The sequence below is a fragment of the Anthonomus grandis genome, chromosome 5 (assembly GCF_022605725.1).
Source record: "Anthonomus grandis grandis chromosome 5, icAntGran1.3, whole genome shotgun sequence".
In the NCBI taxonomy this organism is placed as follows: domain Eukaryota; kingdom Metazoa; phylum Arthropoda; class Insecta; order Coleoptera; family Curculionidae; genus Anthonomus; species Anthonomus grandis.
The window spans coordinates 25,652,469-25,678,941 of NC_065550.1; the positions used below are offsets into that span (position 1 = coordinate 25,652,469).

The window sequence follows — 26,473 nt, forward strand, 5'->3', positions numbered from 1 at the left end:
AATCAAATGATTGAGTCTCCTGACGATAATAATAAATACGATATACATTAACTTTTGTAACTGTTTAATTTTTTTTAATTCGTACAAAAAAACGGCGTTCGATAGGATAGTAAACTGTTACGCCAGGGGTAATTATTTAATATAGTCACTTTTTTTTTAAACGATTTAAAAAACAAATAAAATTGACATTTTTGGTCTCCGACAATGAAATTATGATGAATACGACATTCACTATCCTATGTTTCAGTCTTTTTTTTTAATCTTGAAAATGGGTAGTCGATAAGATAGTAAACTGTTACCATAATTTGTATACATTCCAGCCCTGACAAAACTCAACAATATGAAATGAAATGAAATGAATGAAATGAAATGAAATGAAAACTTGGCTCAATCTAAGAACCTGTTTCTTTTCCTACTTATAAATATTATTAACTAATAACTCATTGCACTTTTTTACAACACCAATTCAGAAATAATGTTAGTCACAAATTACTTGATAGTAATAAGTGTGTGTATAGGTAAATTAAAAACTGTATAGTCTATTACAGTCCTTTTGGTTATTCAGTATGTTATATTTAAGCTGACACACTATAGTTTATAATCCAAATATCCTCGGAGGCATATGACTTCATCAAAATCATCCAGTTTCTCCAGCATATTATCCTAAATTGCACTTTTTCAAGTTTATTAGTCAAAAATAGTAAATATAAACACTATCACCACACCTATGCAAGTCAAATGGAACTTTGTTTGCCACAATTTTTAATGAAAAACATGCTTCCACAAGATCAAAAACTTGCACTTTCCCAAGTGATGGTACGTTTTTTTGGAGTCAAATTCCTCTTCACTTCGCAATAAGTATAATGCAGGTATTTAATGTTCTAAGAAGAAGAATCACAGGATAGGAGGCCAAGTAGTAAATTACACAAAGTTAGTTATAGTGTTTCTTAATCAGTATCAGGAAGTATCATCCCAGGTCCTTTGTAATTATATCTTAAAGCTTCAAATATACTGAAGAACTCACAACTCACAAATTAATAACTTTTGGCAAACTATCGATAAATATAAACTAATTATTGTAAGCACGACTCGAATGTAAACAAAATAATATACCTATACCTAACCCTATTTTGTGTTAGATGACAACACTACAGCTATTTCGAGTAAAAATTGGCTGACGTGTAAAAGACCCAACCGATCATACTCGAACGTTTAAAATATTTCGCGGGTATTGTGTCGAATGTCCATTATGTCGAATGACGATTGTGTCGAATGCACCCGTCTCGCTCCATCGTTATCGCACTTTCAGTTATAGGCTGCAGACGAGATGACTCCCAAAAGTCGGAGAACAGCTGTTATATTCGCGACTGTTGAGATCGTTATTACAATATTTTACAATTTTCAATATTTTCTTTCTAATTTTCTAAGTGCATAGGAGTAATAAAAACACGTACGTAGCAAATAAAATATTATTTCTAAGCGTTCCCGCCCGTTTTCCCAAACGCCAATTACCAAATTCTCATTTTCTTGAATGCTATTGTCTCGCAGTAATTTTCCCAAGCAATCGTCCGATTGAACTACTTATTTACCGAACAATCAATTTCTCGAAGGATCAATTACCTCAATACTTTTTTCTCGAAGCCAGTTTACATAACTGTTTTTTTGGAGTAACAACATTTTATTCAGTACCAAAATTCACGGTCGGGTTGAGTTGGGTTGTTCTTCGACACGACATGTGGATTCCAGAAGTCATTTTAGCACCAAGTTTATGGAAAATGGAACATGGGATCTTCCTGGGATAGGATCTTCCTGCATTGTAATGGCTAAAACCAAGTCAAAACTGGAAGGTTAGGAACAACATGTCTTACAAAAAATATTTGAGGCTATGGCAAAATGAATTTAAAGGTCTCTGCGAAAAAAAAAGAAAATGTTAGTACTGAGCGGTAGGCGTAGGAGCTGCGCAGAAATCCACCTGAGAAACGTAACGATTAAAAGCCAAAAAGGAGTTAAATACTTCGAAGTTCATTTAGATAAAGATCTGAGAGTTATGACAATCATCCTGCTGAAACTTATGCCTAACGTGGGAGCCCAAACTCCAACAAAAGGAAACTTCTTAGTAACGATGCCATATCCGCAATTTTATATGCCTCGCCACTATGGAGCAAAGCTTTCAAGTATGAAAAGTATCAGAAAATGCTAGAAGACGTGAATAGAAGACTCGCTATAGGTGTCACGTCTGCATACAGGATCGTACGGTCTGTCTGGAATGACGTCAATTGACCTACTAGTACAAGAAAGGACAGAATTACATGAAAATGGCTCAGAATTCAAAACGGAAGCAAGAGGCAAACTTATGAGCATTTGGCAATCCAGATGGTCTTCTTATGAAGGATGGGCGAAAAATGTTGTCAAGGATATTGATAAATGGTGCTCAAGGATATGGGGCAGTGTAGCTTACCACCTTATGCAGGCAAGAACAGGAACCATACCGTCAGGATCTATTTGAAGAATATTCGCAAGCAAGAATCTGACAGCTGAAGGTATTGTGTGGAGCAGGACATGGCGGAGCACACGCTTTTCTAGTGAGAAACTTCGAACCTCAAAAAGAAACTGTCAATCAAACCTGTAATGTTACAGTATCAAAACTAAATCTAGCGCAATTGCTGCTTCGCTGCGAGAAAAAATTCGACAGCATTAGCGTAATGTGTAGGAACATAATAAATATTAATATAGAAGAATTGCGAAGAGAGATAAGATAGAAGAAGCACAATTGATGACGTTAAAATAAAAAAAAACTGAAGTAATGCTCACGAACGGTTCCAGGGTAACAGAGGAAAGGGTTTTAATGGGTCAAGGTTCGCTCCATTTCCACACTAACAAAAAAGGGTTAAGTTGGATTGGATTGGATGTCCTAAGTTGTTAATCATTTAAGATACCCAAAAGGAAATACTTTATTATTTCTAGGCCATATATTTATTACACACGTACACACTATATACAATGATTTAAGGCTACTTATGAAACACCTGTTTACACTGTATTTATTTCTTACTATTTATTGGGATGTAAAAATCGCGCCAGTATTTAAACTTGAACAGGCCCCTAGTGGCGAGGTTCCTTATATATTAGGCAGATCATTGTTCCGGAAAATTCGCCAACCTTCTTAGTGTCTCCAGAGATGTTGCGAGATGTGCCCGCCGCTTGTTCCATCCTTGTTGCACTTTCGGTTCTAGGCAGCAGACGAGATGATTCTTGAATGACGGAGTATATTCGCGACTGTTCAGATGTGTGCATAAGAGTGATGAAAATATGATATTAACTGTATAAATAAAATTGGGGAGAAAAAAACGTTTTCGAAGAAAAAAGTCTATTTCGCCTTTTCTAATATTTTCATAATTCACCCATTTTTTATCCTAGTAATAAAAGTTATTTTCTATTTTTATGATCTTTTCCAGAAACTTGAAGAAAACTTCCACGTCTTAATATTAATTATTCTCTTCTCTATTCAAGCTTTTTTCAGTTGGTATTGTTATTTTCAATTTCTTCTTAATTGTTAGGTCTTCGGGCTTTAAAAGTTATATGGTCCATTTAATATTCAATTTCCAGTAAATTAGTATCCAGCGTCTCCCCTGCTGCCTATACTTTCTCACTCTTTAAGCCCCTTGTTCAACACCTGTAATTTCATACCCTTCAACCCCTCTTTTATGAAAAAATTGCGATTTCGCACAGGCAAGAAAACCATTTATAAAAAGGAATAAATAATAGTGAACATGACGAGACGAATGTCGTCCTTCAGGTCACAGGTTGCCACGAACCGTATCGATTTTCTCTTATACAGTGCAATCCGCGATTCAGGCTCATTCATACAAAAACTAATTTCGACGTTCACTCAGGAGAACCGGAAAACTCTTGCTGGATATTTTACCTGAAGTGATATTACAGACCGGAATGAAGTTGTGAGGCAAGTTTTAATTGAAGCGTCTATACCGTCGGCGTCGGTTGTTATTAGCGAGTCATGTACCGGAAATATTAAGGTACGTTTTATGTCCTTAGACTTTTAAAATAATTTCTTGTATATTCCAGATAATTGGAGAAATTTTCAATTTTTTCCTGGTACTTAGAGTCTTTCGAGGTAGTAAAAATCATGGTTTACGTATTCCAGGTATTGAAAGGTACTCAGGATACTAATGCAGAAAAGAAGGGATATGAGAGAAAAACACATAACAGAGCTAAGACGTTTGAACAAAGATATCTTAAAGGCCATTACGAGAGATATTCGGAACGCTAACACTAAAAAAATAAACAATACCATAGAACAAAACAAAAGCCGAAAAGGACAACCACTTACGAATGACGAGAGATCCTGAAAATCATCGAAGAATACTACAAAACACCACATAGTCAAGATGGTTCAATTCAAGAGGTACAAATCCCAGTAATATAGAATCAAGGATCTGAGGAACTTCCAGATATAACTGAAAAGCAAATTGAGTAGGCCATAAAAGGCCATAGAAGGACAACAAAGCACCTAGAAAAGATGCATAAAAAGGCAGACGTAACAGAAATTGGAAACTACCGACATATCAGCTTGCTATCTTACTTATATAAGCTCTTCAGGAGAATAATGACTAATAGACTGGAACCTAAGCTACATTTTCACCAAACACTGGAGCAAGCCGAATTTAGAAATGGCTTTGGAACGAACCACCACTTACAAGTAATAAAGTCTGATATTTGTTGAGAAAGGAGTTTCAGAAAGCATACCTCCATGTTGTGTGCGCTTACAGAGTGCAGTATCGATCATAGATACACGACCCTTTTTCAGAATAAGTATAATAAAGCAACCACAGCAGTTCGAACGTATTATAGCGACACAAGAAAATTCACTCTGGAAAAAGGTGTCAGACAAGGAGACACTATTATCCAAAACTATTGTTGACTACTACCACAAAACAGTGGGGAAAATATTGAAGTCAACACGAATGGGTAATATCTGAACATCTTGGCATTTGCAGGTGACATAGTTCCTATTGCAGCCCGGGTAGATCATGAACTTGGCACTTGGCATTTGGCCAAAAAACTAACTACTCTAAAACACAATACATGACCAACCTTGTTTTGGCCAAAAACATTTCAACACATGGTACAAAAATGGAATAAGTCAAACATATTTGGGCTGCGAGATTAAATTGGGAAGAGACAACTAGACCGCAGAATCAAACAGGAGAATATTACTGACATGGGCAGGATTTACAGAAACTGAACGAGGTCTTTAAATCAGATATTCCCATTTGCCTGGAGAGGAAGGTATTTGATCAGTGTGTACTTCTAGCATATGGAGTAGAAACACTGACCCTTACTAGGAAGGTAATAAACAAAATTCAGATGCCACAGAATGCGATAGAGAGATCGATGTTGAATTTATGCCTCAGAGACAGAGTTCTAAATCATATAATTAGGGAACGAGCCGGTGTTACAGACGTAGTGAATGGATTACAACGCTGAAATAGAACTGGGCATGCCATATTGTCAGAGATGGAAGATGAACAAAGAAAATTCTATAATGGAGACCTAGACATGAGGCATATGAAGACAACATTAACCGCGTTCAGCACAACTAGATACAAAGACCAAAAGCAATGGAATGATTTACGGGAGGCTCAAGACGGGAGGCAGTGGACTCAAAACGACTATAGATAATGATGATGATAATGAATTAAGGCTACTTATACGAATTCTAGGCCATGTATTTCGGGCATTTGAAGTCGATGGTGTTATATTTAAAAACAAAAAATGTACAAAAAACTATTAATCATTTGGTTCTTTTAGATCTAAAAGATTAGACTGAGAAATCTATCATAAAAACAGACTTATCCAGAAGGTTCCAGAGAGTCTTGTATTTGAGGACATTGTTTTTTTTTTTAATTCGAAAGCTTTTGTCTAATTCTTTGGTCTAATTCTAAAAAATGAATTCTAAATTTTTTATTTCATTCCAGATATTTGAAGCCGTTGTAATTTATTCCTAATATTTTGAGCTACTTTATTATCTCCAATAATAGAAAGAGAGAGAACGACACCCAATAACGCAGACACCTTTAGAAACGACATTGACAAACACCTACAAAAGTAAAGAGTGGCACTAGCGTTGCATGTGGATATTGAGGAGCTGAACGTAAACATAGTAGATGCTATAAATCCAGCAGGGCAAGCAAATTGTGCTAAGGACTAACCAAAGAAATATAGCAGTAAGTGACACCACCAAAAACTTGTTGAAGAAGAGAAAAGAATTGAAGACTAATTACTTAACAAGGATATAACTAAATCCATGCGTAATGGTATCAGAATATTCAACAGTGAAATGGTTACTAAAACAATTGAAGATAATAAAAGTTTAGAAGTACTAGGCAGAGTTTTTTCAAAGGAAAAAATAAATTTATACTACGAAACCAAGAAGGCTGAATTATAATTGATTAAAATTAAGTTAAAAAAATAGTAGAGTAATTCTATAAATAGCTACAGATAAATTATCCGATTCACAATATTCTAAATGAAGGATCAAAGGAAATACTAGAAATCACAATTCATAAGATGCAAAGGGTGATTTTTGAAATGAAAAACCACAAATTCCCTGGAAAAATAAAGCGGATATTGAAACTCTTAAACTGGATGGGAAAAAGGTATAGCAAAGCCTTAAAGTTTTGCTTAATGAGTGTCTTATGCATGGCAAAACAACACCACAATGATTCTATTGCCCTAATACAAAAAAAGGTGACATAAAACATCTTGCAAATTATAGACTCATCTGTTTGTTGTCTCACATGTATAAGCAAATAGATTGAAAGCAAACCTAGGCTAGGTTTCGACGAGACTATGGTATAAATGATCACCTCTAAGTCCCAAAGAATCTTATAGGAATGTCCTGATGTCCTAATATTCGTTGATTACGAAAAGACCTCTGACACTATTAACCAGTATCAGATGCTTAAGCCACTCTCCGACTGTAGGATAGTTCATCAATATACCTTAATAATAGAGTTTATGTATAAAAATGCTATAGCTAACGTAAAACTGCAGCAAATAAATTGGAAATAAATAGAGGAGTTCGGTAGGGCAACAATATTTTGCAGAATATCAGATCACCCCAACCATGTTATGAACATGCTGCAACTGATGAACTCTGCTTCCCTTAAGTTCGGACCAAAGGACCAAAACAAAAACCCAACTAATGACTAACTATCTTATAAAAGTGCGTATAAACAAAGATTTTCAAACTTGCGAATTGCTTAGACGAATAGGATTAGTTCAGGACGCGTTTGGGAATTTAGGTACACATCAAAGAAAAGTCAGATTTACGAATTTGTCTGAAGAGAAAGGTTTTCAACCAATGTGTTCTACCTATCCTAACTTACGGTGCTGAAACTTTGACATCAACAAAAAAGGCTGTACCTATGGAAAAAGCCTGCAATGGAAAGGTCAAAAAATATTTGTCATATATGCTGGGACTGAGTCTCACAGATCACATCCAAAACGCTGAATTACGTAGAAAAAACTAAAGTGATTGGCGCAGTGAATAGCAATCCTTAAAGATCCAGGAAGCACAAAATAGAAGAAGTGGAAGCAATCAAGGGCAGCTTATGTCCAACAGTGGACGAATATAAGATTGATGATGTTGATTTTAAGCTGATCATAATATGGTACAGACTTAATTTTTTTAATGTAATTTTCTGTTAAAACGCAGTTATTATCCGTAACTTTTTATATCTCTCAGGCATTTAAAATAATCTTTTTTAAACTTCTTGGAACCCTTGTGTCTATCCTTGGTCAAATATTAAAGTGACTTTTTTATTTTATTCCAGTTATTTGAACCCATTTTAAATTACTTTCTATAATTGGAAGTCATTTTTAATATAATAATATCACCTCAGTGTAGGCATTTGGAGAATTAATGGGTAACTAAACATTCGGTCATCCTCTACTAAATTTATGTAAAAAATATTAATCCTATATGTTTAGGACATATAACATGTCCATCATCAGGGATAACAAATTAAGGGGTTCCGACAATACATCTTACAGATCTATTGCCTCAAACAAGGTTAAAAGGTTAAAATGAATTAAGATACACGAGAATGGGAGCAAACATGGATTTTTGTAAATATTATCTTTAGTTACCCATTGATCTATTAACTCCACTGCAAGAATGGACTACTTATTCATCAACTTGGAGAATTGTTTTATTTTAATCCAGGGATTTGAAACACTTCTTCCAGGTACTTAGAGTATTTTTTTATCATACTTTTGGGTCCATTTTACACACATTTAGTTTTTTTTTTTCAGGCATATGACAAAACTAAAGTAGTTAGAACACTTTCTGTATCTTTAGAGTTTCAAATGAACTTCATATGCATTCCAAATATTTTTTAACTTTTCTTTAGTCTTTTTTTCCAGGCAATTGAAATCGTTGCTTATTTCTTCCAGCTATGTGAACTTTTACATGACTTTTAAGGTATGTAATGTTTTATTTAATTCCAGGCATTTCAAGTCATACAAAAACTACTTTGGTCCATTTTCACATCGTTTATTTAACAAATGGCATCAGATTAAGTAGTAATTTGTTTTTATTTATTAGAAAAAAAAAGAAAATTAATCAAGTATATAGAGTATCAAATAGAGCAAGAAATTAATTTCGTTATGTAACAATTTCTGAAAGAAAACAGTAAATTATGTCAGTTGTTCATACCATCTTAGATAAGATTCTTATTTTCCTCTAAGAAAACTGTCATTTTTTATTTATCTAATTCTCTTATTTTTTCTTATTTGCATTTTAATATTCCTCCAAAAAAACTTTCCACTGTACAGCCTGGATAATGACAACATTTCAATAATTCCCAATATATAACGACGGCATCGTCGTCATTGACTCTAGAAGTATGTTTCCATCACGTGGAAAATTCTTCGGAAACAAAGAGTGTTTACGACGTTGAGATCTTAATCAGGTGTAGCTCCTCGTGATCAATTAAAAACGGAAAATCGCTCTTGAAAATTAGAAGAAAAATATAATTATTGTAAAACAGTTGTATTTAGGAAAATACGTTTTTCTTCTCCCTAATAACCTTTTTTAGGTATTTTTTATAAACTTTTCTTGTTCACTTTTTTACGTGGGTAAGCAAATTGATTTTCCCCATTAAATGTCGTCGAACTTACGAAGGCGTCAAAAAAATGTGCCGGAAATATTAAGGGAAAATCGGGAAATCGGTCGTATTTTAGGGCGATTAAGTAAAAAGTGAAAATGTCTGGGAGTTTTTTTTTTGCTTTTAAGTTAATGTAGTTTTCCTCATATTTATCAGGCGCTGTAAAATAGAACAAATAAAGGTATGTAATAAAAACTGGTATAACTCGATATAAAACACAAACGTCTCCTAAATTGAAACATTTTAATCTTGATTTATGCATATTAGGCACATATATTACTATAACCATTATTTTGTGATAATTAATCTAAGTCATACTAACAATTCCAGAGTCGTTCAACCAGGATATCAGGCCCAATCAACAAAATTAAAATTAACATAGATAAAATAAAGTTGTTGTTACAAAATCAAAAGTTTTTTTAGCAACATACCTACACATAATCAAAAAATCACAAACTGAATAATTTGTTCTAAGTCATAATTGAAAAAAAATTATCCCATTAGGCATACGGATAAATTAATAGGGCAGTTATTCAGAAACTACAATACTGAACTTTAAACACAATATAAAACTTATAGAAACATTTTAAATAAATTGATAAAAAAGGTAAAGAATGAATATCACCAAAATCAAATAGTAATAAAAAAATAATTTAATATATTTTTATATAGGGATATATAACATAATTAAGGACCTGACAAATGAAAAAGATATTTAGGCCGGTAATATTTAGCTAGGTGTGTATAATGGGGAAGTAATAAACTTAGATAGATAGATTGAAAGCAGCAACAAAATCTACAGCATCACATAAATATTTTTTTTTAAAAACGTATGACCAGCGTATATGTGATAATGGATGAATTTTTCGATTTAGAGATAGATATATCAAACAATTTTATCAAATGTAGGTATAGAAATGGAATAAAGATTCATTTACCATCATAAGGATGTTCACTGGATTTTGATATCTCATGCTCAATGATGTTTATTAGTTCTATGACAAAAAATGGACTTATGGATCTTATATCCTCTCTAAAAAATAATTGTGCAACTGGCCATGATGGAGTTTGAGATTTAAAAACATTTAGTTAAGAAAATAATACCTATCAGTAAAATTAAAATTAGTAACTCGTCTTTTTTTAATTATTACATCTTTTATTTAAATGCAATATATTTACCAACTTACTGTTTCTGGAAATGTATTCATTAAGTTTAACTTTATTATAGATCTGAGCAACATATGAGCCCAAGGACGAGCCTTCCAAAATTTCACATTGAATTAGTTAAACCATTGAATTAAAAGGAACACTTGATCATACATTTGCCAGATGACAGTTATCACACTTCACAACCTAAACACTTAGCACACACCTTATTCCTATTACATTTATTAGTTTTGTGATTAAAACCTTGACTCATAAAACAATGTGTTTAAGATCTTTAAACACTAGATATATTTCTTACTCTTCTTCTCTTCCACCTTAAGGTTCTGTAAAGTTATTTTTCCATTAAGGTTTTCGTTTTAGTTTTCTTTATGCAATTAAAGTCAATTTTCCTTTTCTGTTTAAGCATTTATGAAATGATTTATTATAGGAAAACAATAATATGTAATTTATTTTTAATATGTTTTAGGCAATTAAGAAAGTAATAATAAAAATTATTAAATAAATAAATCTTTAGTATTGAAGTGAATTTTTATAGTTTTTTCCTTATTTTTGTATGTAATTAGGTTCGTTTGTTCGATTCTGTTAACTAATGTTTTTTAAGAAATTCAGAGGCGTTACAAATCTCCAGGTGAAGACGCTAAAAGGAAGTTGGTAAAATTGAATATAAAGTTCTTTATATTTTTTCTCGCAGTTACGGATAAAATAAAAAAGGTAAATTAAGCGTATTAATTTAAAAAAAAGGTAAATTTGAGTTTTTAATTTTGTATACTTTTTAATTTTTTGTTGACTAAGATATTCTTACATTAATTAACGTTAATTAAAGACAGAATATTATTTTCTTCTTTTACAAATATATAAATTATTATAGATCCTTTATTACTATTATGTAGTTAAAGTATTTTTCCGTTTTCCCAGAAGACCTTTTTATATTTAAACAATTTATCTTTAAATTTTTATGTTATTTTTGAAATAAATAAAGGTGTTTGTGTTGTCATTATTTTATCATGTATATGTATGGTGTATAAAATTGAAAAATTATTTTATCAAAAGTAATTTTTCAATTTCACTGATTTTTTTTCCATTTCTATGATACAGTTGACAAGCAGTTTTAATTTGCTTTTACTTCAGCCAGTTATAAAATATTTTTACAAAAATGTACTGAAATATGACTGCTACTTCCATTATGTTCTTGAATTGAAATCATCATTTATTTCATTCTTCTTTATTTTCCTACCTGGATTTGACTCCATTTTATATTTCTTCTTAATTGTTAGAATAAATTACTTACTTTTTATGCCATAAATCCGTTTCGCAATTTCCTTATATATTCCAGAAATGTGAAATATTTTTTTATTATATTCTGACCATTTAAAGCCCTAATATCTGTCGAGTCATTCATTTTCATTTGAAATCCTGATTTATCTTTTTCAGGTATTGAAAGTCTGTTCGAATTTTTTTTTAATTTGATTCCAGGTATTTGAAGTAATTTTTAATGATTTCCAGGCATTGGAAGTTATTTAATTGACCTGATATTTCAGCACGTATTCAAAATAATTTTTATTTAATTTCGTGCATTTGACGTTGTTATTTTATGTGTTTCAGGCGCTTGAAATTATTTCATATCATCAAGGCATTCCGCATCTTCCATCCGTTAATACAAGCTTTAAATTCGGTCAATTTTCTCTCTGCCAATCTAAGAATTCTGGAATTTTTTAAATTTTTATTCAATTCCAAGCATTTGACGTGTTTATAATAAAATCCATGGATAAACGTCCTTCTGCCTATTTTTTGAAAATCTATGCAAAAATGGTATTGACTATTCTTTTTTCACAACATGACAATTGGTGAACTTCAACGACTAACTGAAAGCTCAATAATTTGATCCCTTAGTATTTATCGAATTTATAATACCTTGCATCTTATGGTATTAAATTTGCTTAGTTCATTTTTCAGAAGCCATTCTAGTCTTTGTTCAATAGAAGTTAAGCTCAAGCGTTGAGGCTATCCACTAAGTTGAAAATGCTAACAAACGAAGTCCTGGGTATATTTTGCTTGAGCCGAGGTGTAATTTTACATAATTTCGATTAAGAAAGTCCATTCCGAAGACAATGTCGGAAATGAGTTTCGGAAAGTAAATATAGGTTCGGGTCGGCGAGCAGAATCCGATATCCTGTGATTAGATTTCCGTTGGCAACCTTGAAAGTTTGAACTCTAGGTAGTACTTTTTGGGTAATTGTTAAGGCGGTAAATTGCTCCAGTTTGATCTTTTTAAAATTAGTGGATAGCTCCAGTATCAGAATACGATGCTTTCTTCGTGCTGTATAAAAATCTATACTGATCCGATAAATTTAATGAAGGATTTTCTGGCGAAGATCGGGATTGAGTTGGTCGAGTCAAGGTTCTTTTAGGATAGCGGTGCTGTGATGATCTCATGCTAGAACAAGGCTGACTTAGTTTTCCGGATAAAGACAGGAGCAAGTGAAACCGCGTAACATTATTTCAGTCTTTAGACATCTGGATCAAATCAACCTAGCAGGTTCATGCCAACCTACTTTAAAAAGTCCAACATTTCCACATCACTAGCACTGCCGGTCACTGTCTCGTCGTACGATCGGGTCGGTTGGATTTAGGATAGCGGTTGTGTAAAATATCGCTTCCAATATTCCTCGATTCCTCTTTTGACTATAAGTTGAGGTGTTTATGATTGATACTGATCACGGCTACAGCTGAATGTGCTCGGTTTGTTGAATTAATATCAGCTTGTAATTCTTCCAACAAATCTTCGGTTTGACAATCCGACCATATCACTAAAATGAGTCTTTCTAATGAACTGCCGGTATTTTTAAAGCAATTTTCGGTATAGCTATTAAGTTTTTTGACCGGCGGTAAGATTTCGATGTCTTCGAATCAGCGCCTGTAGATCGGTAACATTAGTAGATAATTTCCATATCTTCCAGGCGTTTGAACTTCATTTTAAGTCTCTTCCTGGCATTTGAAACCATTCAACAAGACTTCTTTTATGCCCTGAATTTTAAGAGTCGTTTAAAGTCAGTGTTTCCAGGAATTCGACTAAGATTTCCGTGCCTTTGAATCAGCGTCTGTAGATCAGTAATATTAGTAAATGTCTTTTATATCTTCCAGGCATTTGACCTCAAATAACTAAAATATCTATTTATCCTTTTTTTGAGCAGGTAATATGTCTGGGAGATTTTAATATTAATGTACTGAATGAAACAAACCCTTTGATATCCTTGTTTGACAATTTTAATCTAATCCAAATTATAAATCAACCTACTAGAATTAGTCGGAATAGTGTATCACTTCTAGATCCAATATTTATAACGGATGGGTCTTTGGTCGATGATTTGGGAGTTGTGTCGTTGGAGGAGGTATCTGATCACGCCTTGGTTTATTGTTATTTAAAAATAGAAAAGGTGTCTATGAAGCCAAAACTTATAACTTACAGAAATTTTAATAATTTTAATGCTCATGAATTTTATAGTGAACTTCAAGCAATTAACTGGCATAATATAATTTACGAGCAAAATATTGACAAGATTTCCTTATTTAATGAATGCCTTCTTTATATCTTCGATAGGCATGCCCCCTTTAAAACAGCAAGGATAACTAAGCCATGGGCGCCCTGGCTTTCACCAAATAAAGGTTTTTATGCGACAAAGAGACGCAGCGTTTTGAGAATTCAAGAGGTCCCGGAATGTACACGACTGGGAAAACTATAAAAGGTTGCGAAATCTTACATTGTCTATGGTACGAAGGGAAAAAAAACTATATTTATCTAATATATGCACTGAAAAAATATATTTAAAGAACCTGGAGGACTCGTATAATGTTTGTTCAAATAATGATTTGAATATTCCGGATAATTTACTTAATCCTAGAGATATAAACTCAGAATTTTTGCAGAATACGTCAGACTGTTCTTCTAAAATTAATTTTTACAATCAAAATATTTTCCACGACAATATTCAGTTTAATTTTAATTTAGCTAGTGTTGCTCAAATTAATAAAATACTAAATGGTATAAAAACAAATGCTTCGGGGGTGGATGGAATTAGTGCCAAATTACTTAAATATTGCAGTTCCTTTTTGGATGTTTACATTACAGACATAGTCAATTGTTGTATAGAACAAAATTATTTTCCTGATCAGTGGAAATTATCAATAGGTAAGCCACTTCCGAAAGTAAAAAATCCAACTAACTATGATGATCTGAGAACAATTAATATATTACCGGCTTTGTCAAAGGTTTTCAAAAGGGTTCTGTATAATCAGTTGATTGAGTACTGCGGTGTGAATAAAATTATCCCGAAGACTCAGTGAGGCGTTAGAAAGGATTTGAGTACTGATGTTACCCTTATTGGAGTTACTGATGACATAATAACGTCAATCGATAAAAAGTTGTCTACTGCTTTGATTCTGTTAGACTTTTCGAAAGCGTTTGACACGATCAACCACGAACTTTTATTGGCGAAACTGAAATTTTATGGACTTCTGGATGGTTCGGTAATGTTGATTAAATCATATCTTCATAACAGATTTCAAAAAATATTTTTAAATAATTCTTTTTCCGAAGAAGCTAGAATTTTATCAGGCGTACCTCAAAGGTCAATCCTGGGACCATTATTAGTCATAATCTACACTTCAGATATACTTAAATCAATAAAGTACTGTAAACTGAGAGCTTTTGCCGATGATACCCAGGTTTATCTTCACTTCAATCATGAGGATTATTTGCATGCATCTTCTTTAATAAACCATGACCTGAATTTACTTAACCAGCTTTCTTCTTGCCATAATCTAGAACTTCACCCTCTTAAATCAAATGTCAAAGATTTTCTTAAAAATAATTTAAATATCTTATTAAATCATGTTTCTCTTCCCAAGATGGATCGTGCCAAAAATTTAGGCATTGTCTTGGATACTGAGTTGAGGTTTCGTGAATATGTTAAATTGTTAATTCAGAAGTCATTTTTATCGTTGAAAATTTTATATAATGGTCGTATTCAGAAAGTTCAAAATGCTTGTTCACGCCTAATATTTGGATTACGAAAAGACGATCACATTTTATTACATTACACAAACATTTAAATAGCTTAACTGGTTGTTGTTCCTCCTTTAAACGTTCACATAAGAGTGATCCGATTTCCGAAGAGGATGACACTTTCTCGTCATTCGACTGCAATGTTTTAATGTTCTTTTACGTACAATGCCATTAAACTCTACAATAACCTACCAACTGAATTGTCAACTTTAGATCAGAAGTCATTTAAATCAAAGTTTAAGAAATATCTTTTACATTTAACCTTCAACCCGTAATTTAGGCCTTTAATTATTTATTTTATTTTTGGCAATTTTTTATATTTAGCTATTTAATATTTATTTATTATATATATATATATATATATTGTTCTTTATTTGGGTATTTAATGAATTTAATACAGTTAATCTTTATCTTATAGATTAAGTTTATGACCGTTGAGTAGGGTGCAGTAGAGTAGCTGTCTTAGCTAGACTGCGCCCTGCTTTTCGGGTACGTAATTATAGAATGTTATTATTGTTAACTACATCTGTAAATTTTGAATAAAAGACATTTGTTATTATTATTATTATTATTATTATTATTATTATTATTATTATTATTATTATTATATGAAAAATTACTTCAAACATGTAAGGAAATAAGAAGGGGCAAATGCCAGAAACAAACTTAAAATCGAACCAAAGTGACTGGAAAGATAAAATGAACTTGATTCTAATGCCTGGAATAAAAAATATTATTCCAAAATCATGAGATAAATAAAAATGGCAGGAAGAAAATGAACCGAATTTCAAGTTTGGACGATATGAAAAAATTTCAAACTCTCGGAACACATCAAATAACAACGCAAATGCCTGAAACTAAATAAAAAATTACTTTGAATAACTGTAGAAAAAAGGATGTCAATTAAATTACTTCTAATGCCTGGAAATCATTAAAAAGTACTTCATATATTTGGAATTACATTTTGAAAAGTATTCCAAAAATTTAGAGCATACAAAAAACGAAGTTTAGTACCTGAAAAAGATAAACCAGGATTTCCAGTACCTTGAAGTAATGACTAGACAGAAATCATCGCTTCAAATCACTAGAATATAATAAAAATATTTTAAATTTCTGGAATATACAAGAAAATGGCGAAACGAATTTAAGAGTCTTATAGTACAAAAAGTGTTTCAACAAATATATATAGATATACTATACATAATAAGAATTATGAAAATATTACTACCAAAAATAAAATGGAATACCGACAAACTATCGGCAGAAATTACAAACAAAGGATACATTCAGAGCATAGAAAGCTAACTATTGGTTGGGAACTTGTGGAACAGAGCGAAGACAGACATTCCATGGCAAACTATCAACAACGCAATAACAAATGCGGCTGATAATATACTTGGAAAACAGCACAATACATGGTTCTATGAAGAATGTAAAAAAGTCTTAGAAGAAAGAAACCGTGCAAGATAAAGTGTGCTACAAATAAAAAGGGACGAAAATATGCGATTATATGGCGAACTCAAAAAAGGACTAAAAAATTTATGACAACAAAGAAGAGATCAATGAAAGCTGAAAGAAATGGAACGAGGTAGCAACCATAGCTGATCTAAAAACTTCTAAAAAGAAATTTTAAATATTAAAAAAGGTGCTAGCCTAACGGCCAACAAAACTGGTGGAAGCAATATGTTGACGAGCTTTTAATGATAAATCAAAAAAATTAACAGACTATAACTGAGTACCAAACTGCAGAACGAGAGATAGAACAACCCATATATTAAGAAATTTTCAAAAAGGCCAAAAATAAGAAAGCTTCAGCAGATCACAACATACTAGAAAAGCTGAGCAAGTATGGAGGAAAAGGAATAGGCAGCTTTATCTAGAAAGGTACTATGTATCATAAAAGTAAGGAAAATAGCATACTTAGGCCACCTAGTCAGGCTTGAAAAGTACAAGCTACCTCAACTAATAATTTAGGAAAAGTTGGAAGGAAAAAGGGGGTTGGATAGAAAGTTTAGTCTTCTTAAAATGAGTGGATGGTCTAGTATCTACCAGAGTACAATGCTTCTTTCGTCTATAAAAATCTGTACCGATAAACTTAATGGTGGTTTTTCTGAAGGAGATAATCGAGATAGCACCAATTTAGTTTAGTCCCCTATAAGGACAGGAACAAGTGAAATCGCGTGAAATTATTTCAGTCTTTTTTTCTGATGAACTAGCGGTATTCTGGGGGCAATTTTCTGGGTAAAACCATTGAATTTCTTAATCAGCAGTAATGTCATGCCTTAATAATGTATAAATACCATATGCCTTTGAATAAGCGTCTATAGAACGATAGTATTAGTAGAGGATTTTATTATCTTCCAGGCATTTGAACTTTATTGTAATTTTTTTTGTGACGTTTAAAACCATTTAAGACTCCTTTTGTCTTTGAATTTTTAAAGTCAGTCTTTCCAGATATCTGTAATAGTCTTTTATATCTTCCAGGCATTTGACCTCCAATAACTAAAATATGATTAATACTTTCATCTCAAAACGAACCACCTATAACTTTAACTTTATATATATAATTACAGAAAAAACGTCAATTTAGATATAGGAAGGAAGTTGAATCTTATATTTGACTGTCAATTCAAAGATCTGTCAATCATTTTCTCACCTCCAGCTAATCTCACTTTGATATGTCATATGGGAACCTCATTGTGTAACACATCATTATAAGCAGCATTAAAATGTCATGCAACAGTGCCAAAAATTTTTTTAAGTTTCAATTTTTTAAATTAAATCGGTTGACGTACCAGCGAATAGTGAGCAAAAATGTCTGGGCTACCCTAAGTGTGATATGTCATTTTAAAGTCATGTCAATTCTAATGCCTGAAATAAAAAAATGACTTCAAAGTGGCAGGAGGAAAACTGACCGACTTCAAACCTTGAAAGATATGAAATGCCTGGATGATATTAAAGAATTTTAAACGCCTGGAACATATCAAATAACAACGTCAAATACCTGGAATTAAGCAAAAAAATTTACTTTGAATACCTACTGAAACACCACGATATCAAATAAATAACTTCCAATGTCAATGTCTGAAAATTATTAATAATGTCTGGAGTCAAATTAAAAAAAAAAAATTGAAAAATCTAGAGCATATAAAAAGCGACGTTCAGTACCTGAAAGAGATAAAGAAGGATTTCAATTGTTATATCTAGAAAGAAAGACCAAAAATTTTATTAAAAAATATTCCAAATTTAAATTATATGATTGTTTTAAATTCCTGTGCTTTTCAAGAATTGAAAATGAACGACTGAAAAGATACCATGGCTTAAAATGACCAGAATCTAATAAAAAATATTCCAAATTTCTGAAAATACCGAAACGGCTTTAAGAGTCTAAGAGAATTGAAATGCTTCTCCAACAAGAATAAAAATTGACTTTTTCTCAAATTTAAGAAGATAAGCAATAATAACAATAATGCTACATAGTACACGATCTCATATTAAACAAAAATACATTCCTTCACATAAAATGTAATAATTTTGTGGTAAATATTAATTTAAAAAAAAAGTAAAAAGAAGTAACACCTCTTATTACTATTATTAATAAACTGAGTACATATAGATTCTATGCAGAACGCATCATAAGAAAGAAGGAATCTAATTTTCTCTCTTATCATAAGACCGCGTACTAACCGTCGAATACTCAACAAACAGCAGCGGAGATGTCACAAGAAACGTTCAATTGATAATGAAGGTTTTGTAAGTAGTTGAAATAGAATTTGCCAAAAGCACAGTTCTAAACTAAACTTCCATTAAAACGATTAAGATTTTATTTTCTCGTTTGCTTCAACGTTTTCCAGCTAAGAGACAAATAAAGGCATAAAAGGGCACTTTACCTTGACCCAATTTCCCTATAAAGCAGATAAACCGCCCGACAAGTAAATTTTCTATTTTCGCTTACAAACAACTTTCCCATAACGAAGTATAAGACCGCAATAAAAGTTCCTTTTCACCCTGCATGCTCCACAATAATTCAAAGTACTTGGAAAATGCCAGCGGTTATATTTTTTTTTATCCTTTTATCGCGGTAGTTTCTTGACAATTAATTTTTAATTTCGGTTTGAAGAGTGGCGAGAATTAATGTTGCGGACTTTCCTATGTAAATGAGATCATTAAAAATGCATAACGCACTAAAGGGCTTTTGTGTTTCGTGTTGTTTTTTTTTAGAGTGACAGGGCTTTTGCTGAATAATTTATTGGTCTCTGGTTGGTATTCTGTTAAATAATTTAGTTGTTTTTTTGGGTCGTTTTACGTAGGTAAATTTGGTGATAATGTCAGAAGGTACGTAATCATAGGAATTTTAAAGGTTAGTCGATTTGCTATTAAAAATCTGGAAAAAAAATTGTGAAGTTAATGATGGACACATCAGATTTCGCTTAATATGGTTGGTTAAAGGGATGAAATTTTAGGAGGCAATTTTAAACATTAGTGCTTTTTCTGCCAAAAAGCTTTTACGCATTTTTTCAATTTAATTATTACCTCCTAAGATATCTTAGCTTCATGGGAATCAACTTCAGCCTCCTGCCCATATCGTCAGATAAATATCTTGGATTTTATTAACCAAATAAAAAAAGAAGATTTTAAAGATCGAAAATCTCTCAAAGGTTTTTTTGCCAAATATCTCGTTTTCAAGAACTCCAACAGTTCAACAGGCTTCTGTTAACATCCTTTTTGTTAAATATCTTGATTTTTATAGGTCAAATCGAGAAACTTATATAAAGTAATTATAAAGTCTTCATGTCGATAAGTTCCTACATGTTTCCCTCTAAAGTCATTACTTTTTAGGAAACAGTTGAATTTTATATAAAAATTAACTGCAAGTTAACTGCAGCCTCATGTCAACACCTTTTTAGATAAATATCTTGGATTTTATTGGGCAAATCAAAAAATATATAAGTAGTAATTTTAAAGTTTAGTAGCTTATGTATGGAAAGGTTCTTAAACGTTTTCCTCTCAAATTATTAGTTTTTCGAAAATCCTCAATTAAAGGACAGGTTAACGGTTAACCTGTCCTTTAATTGAGCGTGCTGCCAACACTTTTTTATTCAAATATCTTGAATTTTATTGGTCAAATCGGAAAAATCATACATAACAATTTTAAAGGTTAGAAGCGTATATATCAAAAATCTCTTAAGGCTTTTTTTTTTATTTAACAATTTGTTTGAGGTATCTTAGATAAGAGGTTTATGGATCAACTGCAGCTTATTGATAACAAGTATATATATATATATATATATACTTTGTATATATATATAATATATATATATATATATATATATATATATATATCTAAGAACTGAGTTGACAAAATTACAGCCATAGTCTGCTCAGGCTATTCTTAAAAACGGACAGTGAACTACTACATAAATCAATGTTATGAGCGTTTAACACACTCAGAGATCTATTGATAGGAGAATGACGGCCATATTCAGTTCTGTGCATAGGAACATGATACAGGTCAAAATTGCATAGAGTTCTATTTGGAACATTGAGACCCACTTTAGAAAGAAGGTCAGGAACATTAATCATGCCATTAACCAGCCTAAAGACAAAACAAAGATCAGCGTCCATACGCCTTTTGGCCAATGTATCCAGGTTATGTCTTACTCTCATGTCCTCACGATGGTACTCGTCAAAGCTAATCCCTATTCTAAATGCAGCACACCGTAAAAATCCATCTTGCACTCTCTCAATCATGTCTATTGAATTCTGATATAGAGCAGACCACACTACTGAAGATTAGATCTAACCAGTGAGACATAAAGGAGTCTATAGGCTTGCAGAGAGAGATGTGAACTATACCTGTTTACAGCACCCAACACTCTTAGTCCCGTTAAAATTTATTTTAGAGATGTGATGAACAAATCTCAGATGCTCATCGAACCACACGCCCAAATCCTTGACTACATTCACATACTGCAAGGACTTACCAAGGATACTATATGTGGAATTGAATCTCTTCGAACCTCTATGAAATGATATGTAGCAACACTTGGAAATATTGAGCCTCAATCCGTTCATCACTGACCACTCACACAAAGCATCAAGGCCTTCCTGAAGTTTGGCTATATCATTCACCTGCTAAATCTGCAGGTAGAGCTTCAGGTCATCAGCAAACATACTTACAGAACTATGATTGATCACATTAACAATATCATTCACAAATAGATTGAAGAGCAGAGGGACACAGTGAGATCCCTGAGGAACCCCTGAGACTACATTAGTAGGTGCAGAAGTACAGCCATGCACCTTTACACTCTAGAGTTCTTCATATCAAAAAACTCTTTAGCCATTTTAAGAGGGAGACATGAAAACCAGTATTTTCCAACTTGGCCAGCAAGAGACCAAAGTTCACCCTGTCGAAGGCCTTGGAGAAGTCGGTATAGACCGCATCAGTCTGAACCCCCCTCTCCAAAGCCCCCAACAGATCACACTCGTATTGAACCAAACTGCTGGTTGTGGATTTCCCAGAAGAGAATCCTGACTGTTTTTCACTAATGATTCCTTTGCATTGCCATGTTAGCTGACCGCAAACCAAACAATTTATCAAACAATTAAGCCAATGAGTTTTGAATACATACGATAATTGGCAATATCCCCCCTATTGCCAGCCTTAAATATCGGCATGATGAAACTGTGCTTCCAAGCTTCTGAGAAGGTAGAGTCCTGTAAAGACATATTAAAGATCATCTGGAGAGGCCTACTAATTGTATAAATACAGTTCTTTAAAAAGACATTAGATATATTACCTGGCCCACAGATAAACTTGTTAGGTAATTTCTGGATCTTAGAAAATACCTCCGAGAGAGTGAAGCGTCCAACAATAATATTATGAGAACCAAATTCAAGAGAATCAGGAATGGGATAAATAGAGTTGTCGTAAACTGTAGCAAAAAACTTTGCAAACAAATCAGTAGTAGCTTCCCTAGACTCTGCCATTTCCTGGCCCAAAAACATCGAATTTGGAAATACATTGCTCTTTATTTTGTCATTGACAAACCTCCAAAAGTAACGACTATCATCCACCACTGACCTCTCCACTTTACCAATATATTCACTAAAGCAACGATCGTGTTCTACTTTACATCGAGATCTAAGGGTCGAAAAACGAGCATAAGAGTCAGGTGAGGGAGTAGACGTATATTTTCTGTGTGCAGCCTTCTTTTTACAAATTAAGTCTTTAAGTAAAGGACTAAACCATTTAGGAAAAGATGAAGACCTTAGTCTCTTTTTAGGAACACACAAATTAAGGCAATCCTGTAAAATATAATTTAACTTACCCGCAGCACCATCAATATTCAACTCATCAAAATTCATACTCCAATCAATAGCCCCCAAATGAAAGTTATAGCCCCAAAGTCGGCATTCCGAAAATCGACATAAAATTCATCAAGAATTAGTGAAGATGAGTCAGTTTGAATATTAATATGATAAGAAACGTGGTGCAAACTATTACTAAAAATACAGTCAACAGCAGCTGAAATATTAACATTATGCAAATCAGAAAATTCTAAGTCTAAAAATGTGTTTCTGTTATTTGGTACGTTATTGCATTGAAACATATTATGATAAGAAAACATTTCAGCTAATACTCGGGCTGGATAGTGTTCATTGCAAGCTACACAAGCCCCATCAACATCATTTGACCAAACCGCCTCAGGTAGGTTGTAATCACCGAACACCAGCACCGATGATTGTTGGTAGCTTTCACAGATTTCATGAACTGACATCTCATGTAACTCGTCCTTATCGCATGTAGCATTTGGTGGAATATACCCTCCACCAAAAACAAATGACTTCTTGCAAATATTTACTTCTACATATACTTGCTCCACTGAGATGTCAGGAGTAGCAATTTTTCTAGAACTAATTTATTACTAACTGCTATAAGCACCCCACCACCTCTATTCTTTGTACTTGATTCCAGGCTACGGTCAGTGCGGTAGATGTTATACCCAGGCACAAGGATTTCACTGTCAGAGATATCCTCATTCAACCAAGTCTCAACTAGGATTATGACAGAATAGTCAGACAGGTGCACTTCGTGATGAAATTCTTCAATTTTAGTGCGCATACCACCAACATTTTGGCAGTAGAGGCTTAATCGTTTTTTGAGTTGTTATCACTATCTTGAAACCTCACATTTTTCAACGGCACGATCTTGGGCACTCCTCTAATGTACTTGATTCCCAGATTTTGTTCTCCATTATTAAGGCGATTAAGAGTAAGCTTTAGTTACTTAAACTGCTTTCTCTGGAGAAAAGTCTGATCAGGACCTAATTTAACACCAGTGTCACTTATATTACAAATATTCAATGCCACTTGTTCATTAGCAAGAACAGCCTTGATAGGTCTCACTCCTGTACCCCTCTTCCCAACACGAAAAACTTTACCAATTTGATCCTCTTGTCTGTCCTCTACCACGTTCTGAAGCAAGCTTCTAACTTTGTTCGTATCAAACGGCACTCTCTCTCTAGCATCCTTAGATGTCGACTCAGTCACATTGTACGGCATGATGTTCTTAGATCGTCTCTTTCGCTCTTCAATTTTCTCAAAAAAATCGCCACCTGTAGTTCTAAACATTTTTTCAATTTAATTATTAGTTTTTGAGTTATCTTAAATAATAGGTTCGTGGTAAGTCAACTCTAGCCTGCTGACAACATCTTTTTAGTCAAATATCTTATATTTTATTAGAAAAGCTCTCCAGATATTAAATAACAGGTTCATAAGTCAGCTCTAGTCTGCTGCCAACATCTTTTTAATTAAATATCTTGGATTTTATTGGTAAAATCGATCAAATCATAGGAAACAATTTTAAAAGTTAGTGCTTTATCTATTAAAGAGCTTTTAAAAGGTTTTTTTGTGAAATTATTAGTCCCATAGATAAATTCCTGTTATCTTGCTAATTATCTTAATCTTAACTGGTCAAACAGATAAAACCGTAGAGAACGAATTTAAAAGTGAGTGTCTTCTCCTTAAAGAAGTTTCAAGTATTTTCTTACGAAACTGTCAGTTTAAAAAATGACTGACAGCTCGACTCCAATATCCTAACAAACCGTTTTAATCAAATATCTTGGATGTTTATTGGTCAAATTCATAAGTGACGTAAGTGACGAAATCTCTGAAGACGTGTGGAAGGTTAGCAAATATTCCAGAACCGTGGAATACCAGTTGACAGTTCAGTTTGAAATATTGGCGCGATATTTAAATCGGACATAAATAGTAATAAATAAATATGATGTACTAGTAAGTGTGTAAATTAACGGTTATAGTACTTTATCTATCAAAAATCGTTTAAAAATTCTTTTTTGTGAAATTATTAGTTTGCAAGAAAAATTGAGTTGAAAAGGTTAACAGAGTTAATACAAGCTCATATTAATATTGTTTCTGTCTTTTATAATTGTTTTCTTTTCTAAATTATTTAAAAATATATATATTCTCTTTATATTAATAAATATTTTTATAATAAATTTTCCTTAAATTGACTGTTTTTTAGCACATAGTTTTTTAACTTTCTCCAATTTAATCTTTTTCTAATTTTATTTATAATTATTATTTTATAAAATATTCACAAATGACCTTTAAATATTTTTTTCTAAAAACTCTAGACATTCCTGGGATATTCCAACAACGTCCGATCTATGCAGTTGAGTAAAATTAAAATTACAACATAGAATTAAAGAAAAAATGTTTTTAAAAATTTCTAAAAAAGAAAGAAAAAAATACATTTAAAAAAATTATTTTTATTTTTAATTTGCAATAAAGATTAACTTTTGTGAAATGAAAAAGAGGAAGAAAAATTCTTGAAATTGTTAACATAAAATATTTCAGTAAATATTAAAAACGCAACATTTTGAAGTAATTTTTAAATATAATAAAAATCTCTAAATGACCTCTGAATGTAGTGGTAGGTATTTTTCAACCTAAATTATATTAATTTTGTTTTATATGTGAATTTTCTTACAATTAAAGAAAAAGATAAGTTCTGTAAGTAAAAAGAACGTAATTTTTATTTGTTCTTTTAGAAAAAATATAACGAATTCCATATATCGTATTTTAATTATCTTAATTCCATTAAAATCTGTTAAAAAATGTATAATGGAGGATTTTCTGGGTAAAAAACTTTATGATTGATTTATTCCCCCTAGGACTTCACAGAATATTTCGTTATTTAAAATATAAAGCCTAAAATTCTCCTTAAATTCTACTACTAAAGCTAATTATCAATACAAATTATCAATACAAAAATTTAAAAGTTTAATTAAACAATACAAATTCAAAAGTCTTAACACAGAATTTGCCCAAATAAAAAAGAACTGAAAGAAAAACCCTGAAAAGAAACTTTTACAAACCACCCACGCTAGTGCATAGCCATAAATATCCCACTCCAAATTTAGCCGACTTTCCTATTTCCATGGAAAAACAACGAGAAAAGCCATTTCCAAACCAGACCGTACGAAATGCTGCTTTTCCAATAATGCCGAGAGTATTCCTTGAAACTGGGTCACAGTAGCGGACCATTCATAATGCAGCAGAATGCGTAAAAGAGCTGGACAAAGAATAAAATCCAGAAAAAAGTTCAGTGGGATAACATGACATTGTTTTTCTTCACATTTTATTTTTATTATTACAGTTGGTAAAGAAAAATCCAATAAAAAAAAGTATTTTCAAATTATTTGTAAGAAGTCTATGTGACTCACCTGTTAGACTGCTATGCTCTGATATAAGAACCATCTTAACACGAAAAATAATCAGTTAGAAAAAGAAGTTAACGACAAACATTGTCCGACACAAGACACGACATACGATAACTAATATCACGGTGCAACATCAAAACCAAAACAAAAATTTATCGAAAAACGAAAAAACACAAAAAGTACTCACGAAGCGTTTTTTCCACGAATGTTTCTTTATACAAAAAAATGTGCGAGCAATGTTCTTCGGATTTTGCGACACACTATCGAAAACATTGCGAGCTGTCCGCTTACGGGCGTGCGCC

General features: G+C 32.4%; 1 protein-coding gene across 1 annotated transcript in view; it reads right to left on the reverse strand.

Annotated features, from left to right (window-relative positions):
* The window catches only part of LOC126736385 (synaptotagmin-16), a 46,035-nt gene extending 19,616 nt beyond the window's left edge, over nt 1-26,419 (reverse strand). Inside the window, exon 1 of the mRNA XM_050440713.1 lies at nt 26,175-26,419. Within this exon, the coding sequence (XP_050296670.1) occupies nt 26,175-26,208 (34 nt within the window). The 5' untranslated portion in view covers nt 26,209-26,419. The remainder of the gene's footprint in view (nt 1-26,174) is intronic.
* Nucleotides 26,420-26,473: the final 54 nt, after the last annotated feature.